The sequence below is a fragment of the Mastigoproctus giganteus genome, chromosome 4 (genome assembly GCF_048544385.1).
Source record: "Mastigoproctus giganteus isolate SK-2022 chromosome 4, ASM4854438v1, whole genome shotgun sequence".
Lineage (NCBI taxonomy): Eukaryota > Metazoa > Arthropoda > Arachnida > Uropygi > Thelyphonidae > Mastigoproctus > Mastigoproctus giganteus.
The window spans coordinates 171,954,583-171,978,485 of NC_143578.1; the positions used below are offsets into that span (position 1 = coordinate 171,954,583).

The 23,903-nt window shown below is 36.9% G+C and overlaps 1 protein-coding gene across 3 annotated transcripts in view; it reads right to left on the reverse strand.

Annotated features, from left to right (window-relative positions):
* The window catches only part of LOC150087202 (far upstream element-binding protein 1-like), a 241,664-nt gene that overhangs the window by 23,973 nt on the left and 193,788 nt on the right, over nt 1-23,903 (reverse strand). For all 3 annotated transcript variants that reach the window (XM_090373028.1, XM_090373027.1, XM_090373026.1), the window contains one exon: nt 10,572-10,960. In XM_090373028.1, coding sequence (XP_090229154.1) covers nt 10,574-10,960 — 387 coding nt within the window. In that variant the 3' untranslated portion in view covers nt 10,572-10,573. The remainder of the gene's footprint in view (nt 1-10,571; nt 10,961-23,903) is intronic.

Sequence of the window (23,903 nt, forward strand, 5' to 3'; positions counted from 1 at the left end):
ATACATATCCAATCCATTCTTCTTCATCTTCGCCTTCTTCCGACATTTATATGGGGTCGGCATTTCCGTCCCTAATTCTTTTCCTCCATTCCTCCCTATCCTGGGCTTCCTCTCTACTCCATCCTCTCTTTTAAATCCTCTGCCACCTTGTCCTTCCCTCTCAGCTTAGGTCTCCCCCTCTTCCTCATCACCTCCAACTTTTCACACCTCTTCCCCACATACTCCTCACTTCTTTGTTCCACATATCCAAACCACCTCAACCTAGATGCCTGCATTTTTTTTACTCAGAGGCCCACCTTAACCGTACCTCTGATGTAGTCATTTCTTATCCTGCCCTTCCTCATCACACACACACACACACACACACACACACCCACACACCTTAGCATCTTCTTCTCCTGGACCCTTGTAATCGCCCATGTCTCAGCACCATACATCAATGCGGGTCTAACCACAGTTTTATACACTCTTCCCTTCATTCTACAATTTACTTTCTTATCACACAGCACCCCACTTATCTTTCTCCAGTTCAACCATCTACATTGCACTCTATGCTGTATTTTTGCACTCAATCCTCCATCCCTCTCAACATTCGATCCCAGATACTTAAATTTCGAAACTGATGGTAGCTTTTCCTCCTGCAGTTTTATACAACTCTCATCTTCTCCATTCAATACCATATATTGTCTTTGTTCTACTTATCCTCATGCCTCTCTCTTCCAACGCTTTCCTCCATTCCTCCAATTTCTTCTCTACCTTTCTCTTCCAACGCTTTCCTCCATTCCTCCAATTTCTTCTCTACCTTTCCTTGGGATGTTCGCACAGTACGATATCATCTGCAAACAGCATACTCCATGGTGCTCTACTCTTCACTTCTCTCACCAACACATCCATTAACAGATCAAATAGATATGGGCTAAGAGCTGATCCCTGGTGCAGTCCGACTTCTACAGAGAACCCTACACTACTCTTAACCCGAGTCACCGCTCCCTCGTACATTTCCTTCCCAAGCCTTATGTACTTTTCTGATGCACCTTTCTCCCTCATGCATCTCCATACCTCTTGCCTAGGCACTCTATCATATCTTTTTCCAGGTCTATGAACACCACGTGCAACTCTACTTGCATCTCCCTGTATCTTTCCATCACCTTCCTTAAAGCAAAGACTGCATCTGTTGTTCCTCTTCCCGGCATGAAACAAAACTGTTCCTCTCCTGTTTCCATCTCCTGCCTTATCCTTCCTCCACAATACTTTCCCAGATCTTCATCGAATGAGACATTAACTTTATTCCCCTGTAGTTCCCACATTCCTGCACATCACCTTTTCCTTTATAGATTGGCACAAGTATACTTTTCCCTCCACTCATCGGGTATCCTCTCCTTCTGCCACAGTTTTTCCATAAAGTCCTATAGGATATTGATCCCTTCTTCTCCCAGACTTCTCCATACCTCTGCTGGTATCTGATCAACACCTACTGCTTTCCCCTTCATTTTTCCGAGTGCGCTTTCCACTTCTTTCCTGCTTATGCCTTCCACTACTCTTTCATTCGTCTCTCCATCCTTGCATAATGCTCTTGGGTTTTCCTCATTTAATAACTTCTTAAAATAGTCTTTCCACCTTTCCTTAACCACTCCCCTCTCATCGTTTATCGGTTTTATTGATGAGAAGTCCTTTGATGCTTTGTCTCTTGCTTTGGCTATCTTCATCAATTGCCTATCTCCATCTTTCCTTCCCAGTTTCCCATAGGCCTCATCCACTGATCTTGCCTTTGCTATTGCCGTAGCCCTTTTTGCCAATTTATATGCTTCTTTATCTTCCTGGCTACCTGTTAAATCCCATCTTTTCTTCATCTCCTTTTGTTTTATCACCGATTGCACTTCCTCATTCCACCACCAATCCTCCTTTCCCTCCGGCACCCCCCCTTCCTGATGTTTTCCACAACAACTCTTCTCTAACTTTCCTTATGATACAACTATTTAACTTCCACCACTCTTGCACGTCTTCCGGTAACTTTATTCCTTTTAGCACCTTTTCCCTAAACTCCTTCCTCAAACCCTCCTCTTTCAACCTCCACCATTTTATCCTTTTCTCCCTCTGTCTTGAATATTTCCTACCTTTGTCCACTGCAACCTCCCAAACGACCAAAAGCAATCTATGTTGTGCAGACACACTTTCTCCGTTTATCACCTTGCTGTTCTTCGTTTCCTTTAGATGTCCCCTATGGCACATATAGTCAATCTGGTTTGTCCTTTCCCCACTCTTGTATGTTATCAGCTGGCTTTCTTTCTTTTCGAAGTAGGTGTTAACTATTGCCAGGTCGAATGCCACTGGGTGTTCTACTATCCTCTACTAGCCATAATTATGGCTAGTGCTCCGTTTATCACCTTGCTGTTCTTCGTTTCCTTTAGATGTCCCCTATGGCACATATAGTCAATCTGGCTTGTCCTTTCCCCACTCTTGTATGTTATCAGCTGGCTTTCTTTCTTTTCGAAGTAGATGTTAACTATTGCCAGGTCGAATGCCACTGCGTGTTCTACTATCCTCTACTAGCCATAATTATGGCTAGTGTTCTACTATCCTCTACTAGCCATAATTATGGCTAGTGCTCCGTTTATCACCTTGCTGTTCTTCGTTTCCTTTAGATGTCCCCTATGGCACATATAGTCAATCTGGCTTGTCCTTTCCCCACTCTTGTATGTTATCAGCTGGCTTTCTTTCTTTTCGAAGTAGGTGTTAACTATTGCCAGGTCGAATGCCACTGCGTGTTCTACTATCCTCTACTAGCCATAATTATGGCTAGTGCCCCCTTGCTGTTCTTCGTTTCCTTTAGATGTCCCCTATGGCACATATAGTCAATCTGGCTTGTCCTTTCCCCACTCTTGTATGTTATCAGCTGGCTTTCTTTCTTTTCGAAGTAGGTGTTAACTATTGCCAGGTCGAATGCCACTGCGTGTTCTACTATCCTCTACTAGCCATAATTATGGCTAGTGCCCCCCCCCCCCCCAGTCACCATAATGGAATATAGCTTGGAATTCCTTTGTTTATTGCCATCTACAGAAGTTGAAAATGCCAATTTTTCAGCGCCAACAACTCTTCTTTACCAATCCATACAATTTCACTAAAAATTCCCATTACTTCTGTTCTTCCACAATATTTTTCTTTATTTCTCTATTGGAAAACATATCTGAACACAGAAGCTGCACAATCAGCACAACTCAGAGGAAGAATAAACAATTCACAGATGACATCCTCGTCGCTATGAAATCAGATGATATCATATTTTTTTTGCATTTTTCTAAGCACTATACACTGTCATTATGCTTATTTGTTTGCAAATACTGATTATACCACATTTCCCACCACCTGACTTTTACATACAGTCACAAGGCAAACATTAACTTTCTTAGATTTTACAATACACAAAAAACCTTGCATGTCTTCTGAAATGATGTTATATTTCTTTAGAACCTTACAAAAGACTTAATTAGCCTCAACAGCACTCAAGTATGATGAAAGTATGATCAAGTATGATCCAGGTTTCTATTCTGCAATATGTTTATTTTTGTTAAAAAAATAAAAAAGTAAGCAGAAATCTGGCATTTTTTAAAATTAATTTTAATGTGGTTTCAATCAGTGAACAAACTCTCTCTCTCTCTCGTCTTAAATCTGGAGTGCTGAAGTGGCCAACTTAATTTGTGATACGATCTACTTTTTTCCTTCAAAATGTGCTGCAATCTGCCATCTCAAAAATTTCATTGCACACGGTGCACAAATTGAGGGATGACTGTATATTTAAAATTTGTCGTGATCGACAGAAATTAAATCCACAATCGACTTGTAGAGCACGGACTCGTTGGCCACCCCTGCTATATTGCTTCTATTTATATTTAACTGCATGTGCTATATTTAACTGTTATACATATTAAATACAATACATAAAGGCTGAAAATATTAAAATTAAAATAAGTGAAATATTCTTATTTTACTTTTCTGCAATTTTTTTATAAAATTTCAGAAAAGTTCATAATATTGAGATGAGTTCCTAAATTGAATATTCTGTGTCAAAAAGTTTTGTTGGTAAGATCAAGGTCAATAGCAACCTATTCATTTCAACCCAGCCCCCACCTTTTTTTTTTTTTTTTTTTTGGCACGAGTATTCAAATTTAGTAAACATGATTTCTGAATCATGTTTGCTATTTGTCATATGGCTGTAGGAGACCATAGAATTATATGCAACCCCTAACTGATTGATAAGGTAATTTAGATCAGAATGTAGTGGGAAAGCAGTTAGGCTGAATTAATTTTTCTAAATTTATTGCAAGTTCAAATTTATTGGAACATATCAAGGGGGTAATGCTACCTGAAATTGATCGTACTTAGGAACTCACCTGATACAACAGGAAATTTTCTTTGTAATCAAGTTTCAACAAAAAAAATTTGCTGTTTTGAATTTCATTACTGATGGGTTTGGGTGTATATGCTATATTTTGAAATATTTAAAACTTATTTTGATGTTAGGGAAGATGTCCAGCCCACAACAAAATTGTTCTACCTAGTATAACTTACATTAAAACATCTAAAACTGCTATAAAAATTATTATAATTTATCTCCCACTTTCTTCCTTATTAACTTTAGTGATAAACCTACAATCAGTCTGCCAAAGACTGGAGTGTATTTTTACATCAACTGGAACTCATAATTGTTAACATTAAAATTATATTTTCAAAAATCTAATTAAAATGTACTCTGCACCTGTCAGTAAATAATACTGTTCAGATATGGCAGGAGTTACACCCTATTTTACAGCACAGACAGAAAATATGTCTTATAAAGGACAATGATAATATAATATTATATATATGAGTATGATGAATACATATAGTATGTGCCCTATGCACTACTAGGTGGACCTTTCTTATATTCCCATAAACTAACACTTCAGAGTGTCATAAGGCAACTAGTGGTGGCGGCCTTACGAATTGAGATCAATGGACTTGCATAAGACTTATCTTTTTCCTGCTTATGCAGAAAAAAAAAAATAAATAAATAAAAAAATGAGGAAGTCCATAGCTAAATTGCACTGCAACCTTACATATTTTTAATTCAATGAAACTAGCCTGGTTTATTTTTATGTGTATCCTTATACTCACATTTTTATCCTAATTCCAGCACAAACTGTTATATTCATATTAAATATGTATTGGATGTTTTAAATTTCGTTTATATTACACTAATGCTTGTTCTTTTACCAACAGATTGTAATACTTAAGTTTATTTTTTCATATTTTTAATAATTCAAAACTTGGTAAATGTTTGACCAAAGTTCTTCCAAAGTGACTACCAAGAAATAAAATGAAACTATTAATCATTACCAAATTAAAATTGGTGGAGATATTGTGTGAAAAACTTTGGCATTATTCCAGAATAATGAATTTATGCTATATTTTAGAAAATGCTTGAAATTAATATTTTTCAATGAAAAAATTATTTATTATTATTTCGGCCTATATTTATAATAAATACTGTAAACACGAAGTAATAACATACTATTATGTATCTCATGAAAATTCTTACATGAGTCAGAGAAATCAATGGCAATACTTATAACAGCAATATACTAATAAATAGTGGTTGGCAGCTTTGATCCCAGCAAGCACTGGGACAACACACAAAATTAAAACAGTGATTGTAAGAGAAAGCAATGTGCATGTTGTGGCTGTAGGATACCAAATCTGACTGTAAAGAGGTATTTTCAATGGGAATATAAGAAAGGTCCACCTAGGAAGAAACTGGCAGTGTGCTGCATCGGAAAGGAGCAGATAGGTGTAGCACATCTGCAGATAAAGTTTAGAAAATTCAGCTAGTGTTTACCCAAGAATCTACAAAAACTATCCATTGGGCAAGGATGCACCTGCAAATACAGTGAGCAATATAGCACAAGGTGGTGGTTTGCAAATCATCCAGGAAATGAAGCCTCACGACAACGAGAGGAATTTGCTGTTCATATTCAACCGTAAAGACAAAGATGAGCATTTTCTGGAAAATGTTGTTTTCAATGACATTCTACCTGTCTGGTGAAGTTAATAGACAACTGTCACATATGAAGACCTGAAAATTCCTCAGTTCATGAACAAGAGCGAGATGTGTGGTGCACTCTCCTTCGGTCAGGTGACTGAGTTGTTTTTCTTCCATGAAAACACCGTGAACTCTGAAAATTACCTAATTATGCTAGAATTATATGCTGCACCTCAGCTGAAAAATTTGCAGTCACGTGTTCTATCAGCAAGACTGGGCACCACTGCACTGGCACTTCTGTGTATGTGATTTCTTCAATAAACAATTTCTTAACCCACAGTTCCATTCCATGGCCTCCCATTTCTCCAGATATCAAACACGGATTTCTTCAAATGGGACCACGTAAAGAACCAAGGTGTAGGCAAAAAAAAGTTAACATCACAAAGTTAAAAGACCAGATTGAACAGGCAGTGACTTTCATTTCTCAAGTGATGCTTTGAAGAAACAATTGGAATGAAATCAACTACCATCTTAACATTCTGTGTACTACCAAAGGTGCCCATGTGGAGGTTTACTGAAGTACAGTTGTGCGACAGGAAATTCTCTCAGTTGCTTTTTTTTTTTTTTTTAAATGCATAATGAACTTCATATATACAAGCAAATGGAGGACCAATAAATCAGAACGTCTTATCATGATGGATTTTAACTATCCACATATTCATTGTAGATATATCTGAAGAAAGATGCCATTCAGACATTGGGGATATGGAATGTGAATATAGCAAATACATTGTGTACAGGAAGGACAAATAGGGCAAGGAAAGCGGGGGATGGGGGGGGGGCCACACGCTCTTGGTTGAGCACAGAATCTAGGCCAAAATACCTAGTTGGCAAGGGTGGCTAGTGTAAAGTTGACTCGGTTTAGTGCATATGTAGCGAGAAAATACAAATGACAGTGATGAGCATAATGAACTTCATGTATACAAGCAAATCTTACCACGAGGGATTTTAACTATTCAGATATTCATTAGAACTGGTGAGTTGATCACTCATAACAGTGGCTGAACTTTTCTGGATTTACTGGATGACCACTTTCCAAACCAATGTGTTAGACAGACAACAGAAGGTAATACTACTGATCTGATTATTATCGGCAGTGATTCTCCGGGCATTAAGAATCTCCCGATAAAAGAACTAGGTGGCAGTGATCATAATCTATCGATGTGGGATTTACTTAAAGACCTAACTACTGTAACGGGGAAAGGATTTAGCTTTCGAAGGTTACAAAGCCTTAAACAGTTTTTAAATTCTTTTCAGAAGAACCAAGTGATGATGTTACCAGCTGCAAGTTCTAAATGGGACATGTTAAGGGAAATAATTGTAAAAGCTATTAAGATATTATACCAAGTTCAGACTTAGGTGGATGTCAGATACACGGCTGTTAAAAAGGGGGGGGGGGAAGAAAAGCAAGAAGAATAGGATGATTGCAAATTACACTAGTCAACAAGAACAACAAAAATTTCAACAGATATAAACACTTTTCTAAACCTACTGATTTCAAATATATTCAATTTTTTTCTAACCCATTTAAGCTTTTGTAACAAAACTGCTGATAATATCAGTACAGATAATAATTCAGGTGATTTCATCACAAAATACAAGGCTGGTTACCATTATGTTTTAATCACTTTTACAATTTAGAAATGTTGTGTGGATGATTCCTTTCAATATGCTTTATCCAGAATGGTGCAGTTTGTTTGTTTGTTATTTGGAGCATTAGCAACTAAGGCCATATTGCTCCAGGATATCAGTGGTCATTCGCTGACCTTTCTGCATCCTCCGTATTTGGTGGTGATGGGTTCGAACCCCTGTCTAATCAAGAAGCGTGTGCTACATACTGCTGCTCCTTCCCACCTGGCTACGGAGGTGCCTAGAATGGCGCAGTACAACTAGCAGTAGTTAGTCTGTCAACATACATTTGTTCAACTAAACTTCTAGCAATTTTCCATTTACTTCATATGTCTTGCTAGACCTGCTAATCTCATCACAAAAACTAGATGTGCTAGAGGAAAATCAAAAACAGGTTTCGAACCAGCATCCAACTTTTTTGTCTAATCTAATCCACATTTCTCCCCTCCAATAAAACATATTTGTTAATCTGTTTTATCAGAGGAGACAGAACCCAAAGAGGAAAACAAACAAAAACAGATGTTGCATCATCCAAAGAACCCCATCCCCCCCGCCATAAAAAATGCTTGAATTGTGTTATCAGGGGACAACAGAAACCTACAAACTAGTTTGCAATAAAGTCACTAAGTGGGTTAGGCAAGCTAAGGCCAACAACAAGTTCTTGGTTATGAATGTGAAGTAGTAAAGAGTTTTTTTGCTTATGTTAAGAGCAGAAGGAAAAGGACGAACTACACTGTTTTAACTATTGATGTTATTCATGCTGCTGACAAGCTGAATATATATTTTGCACAGGTAAAGAAATTTTTGAGGCCAAATGTAAACATGGTACCTGGGAGTGATGGAATTATCCAATTATATTATATGAAGCAGCAAAAGAGGCAATCAAACTTTTGGTCGTGATTATGATGGCATCCTTGGATTACAGAAATATCCCTATACAAGATGTAAAAATTACTTGGGGGGGGGGGGGGGCCTCTAATTACTCACTTATTTCTGTTCTAGAAAAAATAATGGAGTAAATGGTTAAAGTATTGCAGGTTCAGCTTGACAGAAATGGAGTGGATTTATTAAGGAAGGATCTCAACAAACTGGTAGCTACTATTATGCAGTAACAAAAGATCTGGAGGCAAAAAAGTATTTTTGACATCATATACTTAGATTTCAGTAAAACTTTGAATGTTGTTTCACATGAAAGACTGCTATATAAATTGGAGCAGTATAGCATTGATAGCAAGGTTACTGCTATGGAAAACAGAATGGTTAAGTAACAGTAGACAGTGTAGCTATTAGGAAGAGACTGTTCTCCTTGGACTAATGCTAACAGTGGAGTCCTTTAGATTTTATTATCGGCCCTTTGCTGTTTTCAAATTTACTAACAATACTGATGAAGGGATATGAAGCTTAATGAAGCTTAAGGTTTGCGGATGATACAAAGGTTGAAAAGATGGTTAAAGACAGCAATCACGTTAACATTAATAAATGCAAGGTACTGCAGGCATACTTACTCCTTGAACAAAATACATAAGCAGACAAAAATATAAACTGAAAAAGGATTGTTGCAAGACAAATGTGGAAAAATGTGTTTTGCCAAGAGTAACTGATTGTTTAAGCAATCTTCCATCTAGTGTAGAATACATTTTGTGGCGAGTCAACAATTTCTGTATATTTCAAAATCTGTGTACAAATGAAACATTTACTGAGATAGAGAGGGCTAAAAATATCATTATGTGTTAATAAACCTGAGACAGACTTATGTTTTTGGCTAGTATATGAATGAACAGTACCATTTTTCTATGATCAAAAAAAAAAAAAAAAAGTTTATGATCTATATACTGGTTATAAAACAAGTTAAACCTCTGGCCCACATCTGTTTTGCAGAGCACCACTTACCGCTGCTGGCTACAGTTCAAGGTCAGACTAGTCTACTGTGGGTTAGTACTTGCAGATAGTTGCTCCAAATGAATAAAAGAATTAAATGAATGCTATATGCAACTTTTATTTAACCAAAGCTGTTGGCTTCTCAAATAAAAGTACAAAGATTCAATACTCCAATATAGCCAACACCCAATATGATGATTAGTCAATTCCTAAACCATCATAAGTACAGACATTTCTACCTAATATCTTCTTCAAATTAGTAAGTCTGAAAGATAACTGTGAATCGTTTGAAGAGCTTATTGACCAACTTCTGGAAGTGTACAAAAACAGTTGCAATATAAGCTTAAAATTCATTTTTACCACATTCACATTTTAATTCACTCCCACACTTGGGTGATGTTAGCAATGAACATGATTAAAGATTTCGGCAGGCATTTCTTCCACATAAAAATGGTACTAAGGCAGTCCGAACACACTTGATAATTGCTGCTGGAAACTTGTTAGGGATACAGTGAGGAAATTGGAAGAGACTAAACTGGTTCAGCTGAAATTCTTGTTTCGTTAAACGATTTGTTAATAGACTAGTAAATATAAAGGCTAAATTTTCTAAAAAAACCAGACATGATAGTAAAATTTTAAGATCATTCTTGACTTCAAAATATGCATATGGATAATATATTTTACTATGAGAATTAAAAACACAATGTTTAAATTTGTTGCTTGGTGTGATTAAATACAAAACTATTATTTACATGTAAATAATTAACTGCAGAAATTTTAAAATATTGCTTTTGAATTCTTCATAAGAATGAGAAATAATCAAAAAAGCAAAAGGGAATGAAATTCACATTACTGAAGAGGCAATATTTTAAAAAACTAATTTTTTTCCCCCAATGATATAGCATTTAATAAAAATGCCAAAAAAAATATAATTTTAAAGCGCACAAACAAAATTTGAGACCAGTTGTATAATCCGCTATAAACTTACCCTTACTGTTGTGTAGCAGGATACTGCTGCTGTGTGCCATATGCAGCAGGATAACCATAACCAGGATAAGGTGCTTGCTGACCATATGGATTTTGCTGCTGTGGATAACTTGCTGGAGCCCACTGACCAGAAGGGGCAGGAGCTGGGTAGGGTTGAGCTTGTGCTGTCGGTTGCTGAGATGGCTGTGCTGCAGGAGCTCCAGATGTTGGTGGCTGAGATGGTTGAGTAGGTTGAGGCTGGGGTTGCTGTCCCTGAGGAGTAGGGGCCACAACTCCAGTTGGCTGGCTTGGTGCTCCAGCTGGAGCACCAGATGTGGGTGGTACAGATGGTGCTGCTTGAGGTTGCTGTGAATAAGGCTGCTGACCTGGCTGAACATACTGTTGACCGGTCTAAAAGAATATAATTGATAATATGAGTCAATTTTATAGCTTTTAATACAAATAAATCTTTGAGTGAGCAAATCTTTGCTATCTAAAACTTCAAAATCTGGCATGTCTTGCAAAAAGTGTCATTTAATAAGTTTAAAATAGGCAAAAAATACAGTGGATTCCATTTATTTGTGCCACCGGTTAATCAGGGCAGCCATTTATTTGGGGCAAATCTTAAAAAACAGAAACCAATCGAGAAAATAGCCAGGGTTTACTTTTCTTAATTGGGACAGCATGCCGTTTAATCGGGACAGGAGACCACAGCACTGGAGATTACCCTGCGATTGTCTCCGACGGTACCACATGATTCAGTCGAAATTCTGGAGGTCACAACCACAAAGCAATAAAAACAATTAGCAGTCACCTTTCACTAACAGCTTTTCTGTTAGTGAAATCTATCATAAACGGACAGTAAACTCGATCTTACTGAATTTGCGATAATATCAACAGCTCGAATTCTGTGGGTTATTATGGTGAAATGTGTTTACACTTCCATGAAATCTTCAATCATATAAAAAAAATTAATTTTTCAGAATCTTCTCTTCATTCCTATTTTTAAAGCTTTGTAACTCATTACTCCGTTCTCACTTGCGCGTATCGTGTTACTTGCAATTTGTATGTGCCGTGTTCTTTGTTATTGATTGCTTTCTGTTTACTGTTTTAAATTTTTAACCCCCACCCACATATGTGAGTGAACAGAAATGTCAACTAGTTCGTATGTACATATTAATTATTCTGATTATCACGTATATTCTTCCGATTTTCACATATCATTTAATTCTTTAATTGGTAAGGTAATAAAGGGTAAATTTGTGCTTATCTTTACTTTTATAGCTTGTGGATAATAATATTCCTCCTATTTTCTCTAATTAGAATCACTGTTTTGATTCTAATTAGAGAAATTAGAATTAAAATTCAATTCACAAACATGATCACAACGACCGGCGCTTACTGCACATCGTATAGTGAATGGTACTTCACTATGGTGTAGTAAATCTGTTTACTAACGTGTTTGATTGTATAGTGAACTAGTTGTAGGAGCCTCCGTAGCCAGGTGGGAAGGAGCAGCAGTGCATAGCACACGCTTCTTGATTAGACCGGGGTTTGAGCCCGTCACCACCAAATACGGAGGATGCGGAAAAGCCAGGGAATGACTACTGCATATCCCGGAGCAATATGGCCTTAGTTGCTAATGCTCCTAAAAAAAACGAACTAACAAACAAACAAACAAACTAATTGTGGGGGGGGGGGGCGCACATTGTATTTTTAACTATTTATGTTAAACTTCAGATAATTGGAACAGCAGCTTAATCAGGCCAAAATGCACTAGTCCTGATGTGTCCCAAATAACTGGAATGGACTGTAGTTAAAAATTAAGATTAGTGTTCAGGAATGAAAAAGAAGGGAGATGTCATAAAAGATTGACCACTGACTGGTAAATTCTGTTCCCTCAAGAGGGAAGGGAGGGGAGGGTAATAAATAGGAATAATAATAAAAATATCTTTAAAATAAATTTATATTCAACATTATATAAAAGAATACATCCATTGATGCATCTGTATCCACCCTCCATATTTCCATTTAACATCCTATCCTTAAATGTGTTTCATATACTTAACTGCTTTAAGTTTGCTTTTAATAAAATCCACCTTTTCCGATTTAGCATGCCACTTGTTGGGTTAGGATAGATCATCCATCCATCCTCCTCTTGATCCTCCTCTTACTTTGATTGTCAATGGGTCTTCTCCACTTTTACTATTTTTGTCCACTTATCATTATTCATCCTATTTGCACTCATGAGCTAAAATATTATAACCACTCACTTAATGGCATGTTGGGTTGTCCGTTGCCTGATAACTACTTGCACCCAGTGTGAACATAGGCTCCATGAGACCGAAGGTATCCTCAGATATCCCATACCGGCTGGAAGAGATGTCTGGGAGTTTGGCAATGGTGCGAGGTACAGTGTGGACCAATGAGTACTGCATTCCACAAATGTTTGATGAGACTGATGTGTGGGGGGGGAACTAAAATGCATGGAAATCATCCTCAAATCATTCTTGCATAGTGTTGGATTTGTGAATGCTGAGGCTAGATCAAGCAGTGAGAGTGTGTTCAAATGAGAACCCAGTGATGACCATGAAAACATCCCCCCAAATAACAATACCTATGACATTGGCCTGTTTTCATCTAACCATACAATATGGCTGAAGCTATTCGACTGCTTACAGTTGAATGTACACCCATCCATTGGCATGAGGTAGCTGGAAACTTGATTCATCAGACCAGGGGATTCTTTCCCAGTCATCCAAAATCCAGGAATGATGCTCCCATGCTCACTAGAGGTTGAGCTCATTCAGTCAACATGGGCATGAGTTGCCTACTCCATATGCTATCTGCGAGAGCATCCACTGGATTTTTGCTTGGAAACATTTCTCTGTGCACCCTAGTTATAGTAGTCTGTTGTCCCAGCCAGAAAGTACCAACTGCTGTTAATGTCGACTGTCAACTAATGGTGGTCTTCCCTGTCACAGCACATTGGGTGATCATGTCTCCTCTTCATGCCATTCCCAACACACCTTCACTACAGCAGCCTCAAATAGCTGACAATGCCTTAGATTGCTGAGATGCTGGCCCCACTTTCCTAGCACAACAAATCATTCCCCATTCACACTGTCAGTCTCTCCCCTTTCTCTATTGCATCTGTTAGGTACTGACAAACTACCTGTGCTGTTACTATACATGCCACACCAGTCAGTAATACCACTCCTAGGTGCTGTGGGATATATCCACTTGTGGAAACAGGAGTGGTCAATGTTTTGGCCCATTTCCTGTCTTTCCCCCTGCTCTAGTATATATCCATTCATTAATAAGTTGCATTTTAAATTCTTCCCTAATTTCCTCACTTTTAACTCTTAGTGTTTTATTATTTTCCTTAGTCTTTTCATTTCTATGGCTTCATTTATTTGTATTACTTTTTGATATTGTACCTCTTGTGTCAGTCCCATTGTAAAAGTAAATGGTTAGGCAGCATCTTGAGTACTGCATACAGATCTGGAGGCCTCATTTTAGGAAGAATTTAGATCTGCAGAAGTGCAGAGAAGGGTTATGAAATTTGTGAAGGTGGGGGAGGTAAGGACAAAAAAGGTGTTCTTAGCAAGAAAGGTGATCAGCTCTTCAATTTGAAGAGTCTGGAGACTAGAAACCTGTGAAATGAGCTGACTGAGGTATCGCAAATCCTAGTTAGACATGTTTGTTTGTTGTTATTTGGTTTTTAGGAGCATTAGCAACTAAGGCCATATTGCTCCATGGATATGCGGTGGTCATTCCCTGACCTTTCCGCATCCTCCGTATTTGGTAGTCACAGGCTCGAATCCCGGTCTAATCAAGAAGTGAGTGCTACGCACTGCTGCTCCTGCCCACCTGGCAACGAAGGCGTCAGTTAGACATGTAATTAAAGCCATAAATAACACTACTAAGAAGAAAAAGATTGGAAGTATACGACAGTGGATGTCTGTCTACAGGCTGATGACTGTGGATTATTGGCTGATCTATGGTGACCATTGTAGAGTGCCTCGACTAAATGATGGGAGAGACGCCACAAGTGCAAACTTAATCAAAAAGTGTGTCACATTAATGGACAAAACTCAGTTTCTGAAAAAGCATATGCGTCAAAGTATTAAATCTGAGGACTTGGCAGATGCTAAAGTGTCCAGTTTTGTGACAATTCGTGCATACATGACTAATTTGACTGTAAGGATCATCAGCAAAATGATTCTGGTTTACAGTGAGGTAATTTTATTAGAAGACCCAACTGTCAAGAAAAACTGGGAACATATGCAAAAAAAAAAAAAAAAAAAAACCCCACCCCACAGCCAAATGGAATAAAACCAGAGTAGGGTCATCCTGGTGCAAAATCAGATCTTAGTGATCTAAAGCACAAGCATACTGATTATTTGGTACAGAAGCACATAAGATTTGATCAAAAATTTCAGAGATGGATTTAGTACTGGGAAATGACAAAGATTACTGGCTTTGTTTGTTTGTAATTTGTTTTTTAGGAGCATTAGCAACTAAGGCTATATTGCTCCGGGATATGCGGTGGTCATTCCCTGACCTTTCCCGCATCCTCCATATTTGGTGGTGACGGGCTCGAACCCCGGTTTAATCGTGTGCTACGCACTGCTGCTCCTTCCCACCTGGCTACGAAGGCGCCAAGATTACTGGCTATTCAGATTGTCTCTGTTCCTTTGACAATGAAGAAACCAATTCCAATGATTCTGAAACATCTGGAACATTCCTGATGATTTGTGTGTAAGTATGAAAGATGGGGAAAAACACCAATGTGATGTTTTTCCCCATCTATCATACTTGAAAAACAGTTTTTCACAAGGTGCTGAACAGAAAGTGCTAAATCCCCAAAGCCCATTCATAAAGAGGGGGATTAAGGTGGGGCAAGTAACTTCTCTGATGGGAAGATAATGGACTGTGAAGGGAGTCTTGCATCATAAATCTGATTAATTACTACAACAAAGTCACCCAATTCATAAAAAGGGTGAGTGACTTCTGTGATAGGAAAATAATGGTTTGTGAAGGGAATCTTGCCACATAAATCTGATTAATTGCTACAATGAAGTCACAAAGAATTTAGATGAAGGAAACATTTCTGATATTGTATACAGTAGAAATGTGATTATCCAAGATCTCTGTTAACTAAGCCAGCTGGCCATTCACACAAAATAATAAAAAAAATAAGGATTAGTATTACAAGAACAGTTAATTAAAAGAACTAAAATTTGGTAACAAAAAGCCAGATTATTATATTTTTATCAAGTTTATTCACAAAATGTAAATGCCACCCACCAGTTCTGATTGGTTCTGACACTTGGATGCTGTGAATAATCAAGAATGTGCTAGAATTGATAAATGACAACAACAATCTCAAAACTTTATATATATATATATATATATATATATATATATATATATATATATATATATAATAATAATAATTGGGAATTATAACTAAAATGGACCGATGCATTTAAAATAAAGTTAATGTCAAAACAGAGTAAAATTAAATTTATTAATTTAGTGTATGTAGCCAGTATTAATTAATCATGAAAATTTTTTAATAAGATAATAATCACGCAATTTCATTTAAAACATTAATCGTTTAGAAATTTGTGAATATCCACTTAAATTTCTCACATGCATCAACAAATTGTTAAGTTTAATTTTTGATGCCATTTCTAGTTAATCAGTTTGGTGTATACATTAATAAGTTAAAATAATGCATTTTTGTTTATTATGTACAATTGTACTTAACTGTTATCACATTAAAAAAAAGTGACATTTCTCTTTTTTGCATTTTCACTTTCACTAAACTTCAGAACTAAGTGAGAGGTGATCTTGCTAAATATACTACTTGAGCTGCTGGCTAGCTTATCATCACTTTAGAACAGCTGAGAGTGGTAGGAAACAAGTTATACAATGTACACAGTGTGTTACATTTCAGGTGCATTCTATTTTTTACTTTGAATTTTTTCCCTGCCATTAACAGCAGTGAAAAGTAAATATAATTAACTCTTTTTCAATTAATTGCGAAGATTATAACTTTATAGAACACTTAATAAATCTCTAGTTTTATGTTCTTAGCCACCCAGTTTAATTACAACTCCAGAACACTTATTACTCCTGGGTTTCCCCTGAGTCCAGCAAAGAGTCCTCTATCTCTCTTGATGCCTTACTCAAAATTACTGGATATATGCCATCAACCAAGAGCTCTATGACTAATCTTAAAGCTTGAAAGTTTTTCTTTTTTCTAATAAATAATTCCAAAGATAAAATATCCTTTCATTATAACAGATTAGAATAAACCAAAAACTGCTTTTTCTAAATACCCAATTGTGAGTATAACTGTATGGTAACATCATTGATTGTTCCAGTTTAAATTAAACTCAGATAACTATCTACTAAGTGCTGAAAACTCATGACTATATACATGTATATAATTACTAACATAGAAATATTCAAAGTGTGCCTTAAGGAAAGGCTAAAAGAGCAGACACATGATAAGACAAGTACCGTAAACCCCCGCTATTTGCGGTCACTGATTTAATATAAAATGAAACCTAAAAAAAAATGTGAATTTAAATTACCATGAACATTTTCCACCATAAAAAACATGAGCGTGGCTAAAATCATCTTTTTCGGTCAAAACAGCGCTCAGTGGGTGGGGGGAGAGGAGTGACAAAATCATCAGTGTGGATGTTTCTCACTAATCCTTGTTCAGTATGTGCTATGCGCTTGTCATGGAAGGTTTCATCATTTGCTTTTAATTTATATGTTTATAAATTGAATAAATTTATCAATTTATAAATTGATATGATTACAAAAGTGAAAAATCTACCGTTTTGCAGTGTGTTAGTGTAAACAGACTTTTTCGAGTGTGTTAACGGAAGAAAGTGACTTTATTGTGGACAAATTCTTTTCTAACCCCTACAAAAATATGGCTACAAATAACAAAGGAATTGTGAAAAGATCAAAGAAGGTGATGACATCAGCGAGTAAAATTCAGTTATTAGACAAAATTTCTAATGGTGAGTGTCTTGTCAGTGGCAAAACAAAATCGATGAGTCAACGGTACAATCAATCAAGAAATTGGAAGAAAAAATAAGCCGTATGTCTGTGAAAACACGCTAATTGCTTCAAAAATTTGCTCTGTAACTAGATGTTAAATTTGAAAAAACTGAGAAAGCTTTAAATCTGTGGATAGAAGACCGAACTCAAAATAAAATTCCCCTTTTCATCATTCCTGAAAAGGCAAAACACTTTAGCAAAACTGGTGATAGAACTGGAGGGAAGTAAGAGTAAGGAAAGCAATAGCTTTCCTTACTCTTACTTCCTTAGATTTCGAAGTATAAAATTTAGAGTTAGCAAAGTAAACAGCTTCTAATAAATGTGCTCTGTATATACCGTGAGTGTAACTCCCCGTCCCTTTGTAGGGATCCTGGTATTGCAGTAGGAATTAAAATAATGAGTAAAGAGATGTTCAAGTATAGACTGCCTTAGGCAAAGATGGACTATGATAAAGAAATAATGAAATACCAGTTGTAGTATATTAAAGAAATAATGAATTACCATTTGCAAGAATATTATACTAGTTCGTAAAATCCCACATTTGAGGATAATTAGAATAGAAATAAAATAAAAATAATTCAACCTTTCAGAAATAGTAAATCAAAAAGAATAAATCGAATGAAGCTTAACACCTTATCCCTGCAGAACCGAGGCCAAAATAAAATTAACTCATAATGTTACCTATAATAAAACAGAGAGATAGCACCCCCCCCCCAGTTCAGGTAACTACAGGATAAACTAAATAAATACTTAAATAACTCAAAGTTATAAAACAAAGAGAGATAGTAGCACCCCATCTGTTCAAGTAATTTCAAGACAAACTAAAGAAATACTTAAATGACTGAGAATTTTAGAAAATTGCACTCTATATATTTCTGAACTTTATTAAGATTAAAACCCTACAAAAGATAATACAGAGGATTCTGGTTATTTGGGCCAGCAGTTAATTGGGGCAGCCATCTATTTGGGACAAATCTTAAAGAACAGAACCTAATCAAGAAAATAGCCGGGGTTTATTTTGCTTAATTCGGACAACATGCTGTTAGGAGACCGCAGAACTCGAGACAACCCTACAATTGTCTCTGACCATACCACATGGTCAGGTCAGATTTTTGGAAGTCACAACCATAAAAAAAATTAGCAGTTTCCAGTTTATTGGGCTTTTCTGTTAATGCAATCTATTATAAATGGATAGTAAACTTGAACTTATTGAACTTGTGATAATACTGACACCTTGAATTATGTGGATTTTTAAACTTGATCTTATTGAACTTGTGATAATGCCGACACCTCGAATTATGTGGATTTTTAAACTTGATCTTATTGAACTTGTGATAATGCCGACACCTCGAATTATGTGGGTTTTTACGTTATTACAGTGAAATGTGTTTCCAATATGGTCTTAGTTGTTAATGTTCCTAAATAAAAATAAAAAAATTTTTTTTTTAATCAAACAACAACAAATAGCCCTGAGTGTAGTACCACGAAAATGTTACTCTGGGGTTACTGCTACCCATATGCAGTACTTTAGTCAAAACTTCAGCTACCACCTCTCAGCCCATCTGCTCAACTTAGACATTAACCCTGATATATACCTTCATCAGTATCATTTATAAATACCGAAAACAACAATGGGCCTAACACCAAACCCTGGGGGACTCCACTAATAGCATTAGTTCATGAAGAGCAGTGTCCATTGGTAGCCACTCCATCTTCTCCCACTAAACCATCCTTTTATCCATTGTAGCAACCTGCCCTTAATGCCATACTCCTCCAATTTGTACAGTAGTCTTCAGTATCAAAAGCCTTTTCTAAAATCCAAGTATATGATATCATAATTATTCTTTGCATCCAACCTAATTTTGAGTACCAACTTACAGTATTATCTTACATAGGTTTTAAATCTTAATAAAGTTCAGAAATATAAAGGATGCAATTTTCTAAAAGTTCAGTCATATTAGTTTGTCTTGAAGTTACTTGAACAGATGGGGGTAACTATCTTTGTTTTATAATTTTCAGTCATTTAAGTATTTATTTAGTTTATCCTATAGTTACCTGAACTGAAGGGGGGGAATGCTATCTGTCTGTTTCATTATAGGTAACATTATGGGTTAAAATTTTATTTTGGCCTTGTTTCTACAGGAATAAGGTAATAAGCTTCACATCCTACGTATTCCTTTTGTTTTAATTTATTCCTTTTGATTTACTATTTCAGATGTTGATTTATTATTTCTGAAAGGTTAAATTATTTTTATTTTATTTCTATTATAATTATCCTCAAATCTGGTATCTTAGTAACCAGTATAATATTCTTACAAACGGCAATTTTTTTTTTTCTTAAATAAACAACTGGTATTTCATTATTTCAGCTTTGCCCAATGCAGACTATACTTGAATGTGTTATCTTTACCCCTTAATTTAATTCCTACTGCAATACCAGGATCCCTACTAAAGGGATGTGCAGTTATGATCCAAATACATCCAAAGTACCTTTATTAGAAGCTATTTTCTTTCTGCTTGCAAACTCTAAATTTTATATCTTGAGATCTATTAAGAGTAATTTTGAGGGAAATTGACATGCTATTGCTTTCCTTATTCTTACTTACCCTTATTTACCTTAATTCGGCATAAGCCTTTTCTTTTTCACAGATATAAACCAAATACATCACACAGAGGCCTAGCTAGGTTTTTGGTGGCCTTGGCAAATTCGTGGCTATGCATCTTTTTTCGATAATGGTAAAATCATAATAAATAATGATAAATACAGGCAGGCTTCTGTTCAAACTTCTTTATAGAGAAGTTTTTTTATTTAGCAAATTTTTTAAATTTGCCTTATTTAAAACAGCTTCCGTAGAGCAAAGAAAATATCCCATATAACGAAAACCACAATACACACAATATTTATACCATCTGGCTTGTTCAGTATCGTAGAATGTACACAATGCATGAATTGCAAACTGCTACACATATAGCGGCCTCCGTAGACGAGTGGACAGGAGCGGGAGTGCAGTAGCATACGCTCTTTGAGTAGACCGGGGTTCAAGCCCCTGACTGCTGAATACGGTCGATCTGCCAACCCGCACTGGACCAGCATGGCAGATTATGGTCCATTTCCCTCAGCATGAATTGTTGAGGAGGCTTCCATCCTGCAGTGGGTTGATAATGGCTGCACTTTACTTTATGCATCCACGCATGCACTGATGAAGTGGTTGCCTGATTGGCCCCTTCAAAAGTTATGTTCTAAATGGCAAATAGATCTATGCTGCTATGCAGTATGTACTAAGATTAAAGGGTGCATGCAGGCTTGAATCGCCCTCTGAAAACATGCCATTTCGCAAACCTTAATTTTCACCCCACCCCACCTCATGGGACATCTAGGCATGCCATTTCGTCGCCTAACCTTAGCCTGCCTTTGGTGTCAAATGGCTTGGCACGGAACTGATGTGGCCTGTCAGCGGCCCCCAATGCCAAGGCATTCCTACGCTACTGATATCACAATCCACATGAAATTTATTGTTGGCTCTCACTTTCAGTACACTCTGTTAGCCTAGCTGTTATTCTGTCAGCTTACTGTTAAATTTAAATATAGATTGCTGATAATTCTGATCCACTGGACTTAGCTAAACTGGCAGATAACAAACAGAAACAGATAGCCTCGCTAATTACTTATTGGATATATTGAATGGTGATAGCCTTCGTCAATGTACTATCCAGTGTCTCCTATTATTTAGTTAGTAGAGATTAATAAAATCTACTATTAATAGAGACAATTCAGTGTCTCTATTATCTGTAATTAACCTCAACCATTATTTTATTTTTAGAGTAAAGCAACTGAAGCTATATTAAACTTTACAGGTTCTCTTTGCACTCATACTTTCATTCTAAATCAATATGTTAATATCTTATACAACTGCTCTTTTAGCCTTAAGGCTCACTTTCAATACTCCATAGTACTTATTTTACTGACTGATGTAAAGTTAAATCAACAATCAATCTGATGAGGGCACTGACTCTCTTTAAAAATTACAGCTGTGAATTACAGGCTCCAAAAAAGCGATAAGTGTTTGCCTTTTTATTTACTTAATTGTTATTTTATATTGTACTTTATACGTAGTCTTATAGTTATTGTTATGCTGGTTATTTTTATTTTAGATAAAGAGTTTTTGTAGATTATTACTTAATATACATAAAACCGTTATTTCGTTCGAATCTTGCAGCCATTGTTTTTGTATAGAGTAGGAGGGAATTCAAATTTTTAATTGTGGTAACTAGGCAGCTCTAATGTATAATTATATAGCGTAATACGCATCACTGCATTTAGGATTCTATTAGATAGAATAGTATTGACAATTAATTAATTAAATTTATTGATCTTATTAATTTAAAATATCATGCCCCAGAATAGAGCAGCAAAGCAACAGGCACAAAGTAGCAGGAGTGCTGTGAGGGGAAGAACTGAGGGGGGGGGCAATTCTCCAACGCATCACACCCTAAAAAAAAAAAGTGCAACTTGTGAAATGTTTGCCAAACTCTCAAGAACAGAACATGATCTAGCTAAGGAGGATGTCTTTGTGTGTACCAGGTGCAGACAGTGTCTAGAAATTAGGCATCAACTGAGCATTCTACTGGGCATCTATGAGATGCTTGAGGGGTAGGGTAGATGCCCTCGAAGAAATTAATATGAGGGGTCCGTCAAGCTCTCAGCAGCCCAACTTAACACCAGAGCTCACTCCTGGGCATCAGGCAACACAGCGGCAATCTCCAAGGCAGAATGCTCTGGTCCCAAAGGAACTAGTTATTGTTGGTGACTATTTTCAGGGAGACGGGGAATATATTGGGTAAAAAGGATAGATGGAACAGGACCAGGGTATGTCTGCCGGGGGCGGCAAAAGTTGATGACATTGTAGCATATATCATTTTTAAGGGCACAAAATGTGATGTTGTTGTACATGTTGGCACCAATGACATTAAGAGTAGGATTTCTGCAGATTTACTTAACCAGTACAGATCAATGTTGAAAAAAAGCCGCAAATCAGGGTTAAATTTGAAAGTGTCTGCAATTCTGACAAGACACGATAGGTGGGAATACATGATGAGAGCCATGTCAATCAATTCGGCCCTGGAGGGAATGCCCAAGGCTCAAGTGGTAGAATTTTTTTCAGTGTGGTCTGTGCTTGCTAACAGGAGAGACTGCGTCTACAGGGATGGGATACACTTAAATAGAAAGGGTGCAACAAAATTTGCAGTTGCTATTGAGGCAGTGATGGGTGGGTCGGAAAACTGCTAGCTTGGGGGGGGGGGGGGGCGCTCACAGACTAAAAGATTGAAAGTAGCCGCAGGCAGAGGTGAACATAATTCTTGCACAACTTCTACTAGAATAAGTAGCGATCTGGAGCGAGGGGTGCTGGGGGTTTCAGGGACGGATGGCAGTCATCATTAAACAGGTGGGTATATGGGATGTGTCAGGGTAACTAGGAATAGGTGCATGTATGCTTGCATGTACACCAATGCTAGAAGTATAGTAAATAAATTTGATGAATTTGAAGTGTTCGTCAAGACATCAAAGGCAGATATTGTTGGGATGGCAGAGACGTGCTGTAACACAGATATAAGGAATGCAAAACTGGAATTTGGGGAGAACAATGTGTACAGAAAGGAAGAGGTGTTATGCTGTTAATTAAGAAAAACAAAATCAAAAGAAGTGCATCCAGTTGATAAAGATGAACAGTGCACTGTTGAGTCAGTTTAGTGTGACATAGCACTGCGAAAGCAAAAATAAAAGTAGGAGTGTGTTGTAGGCCTACTGACTCGAATGAGTACAATGAACAATTGTACAGAGAAATGGAGTGGACTAGTAAATCAGAATGTCTTATAATGGAGCATTTTAACTTACCAGATATTGACTGAAACTTGTGGGTTGATCACTCATACACTAGTAAAACTTTTGTGGATTTATTGGATGATTGTTTTCTGCAGCAGCATGTTCGAGAGGCAACCAGAGAGGGTAATACTCTTGATCCGGTTATCAGCAGTGATCATTTGTGTATTAAGAATTTGCAGATAAAGGAACCACTAGGTGGCAGTGATCACAGTGTACTGATGTGGGATTTACTTAAAGATATAATTACCATCAGGGGTAGGTAAAGGAAAGGGTTTTTGCTTCTGTACAGGTGATTACAGTAGTCTCAGACAGTTTTTAAATTCTGTACAGTGGGATCAACTGACGATGTTACAAACAGTAAATTCTAAGTGGGAAGCATTC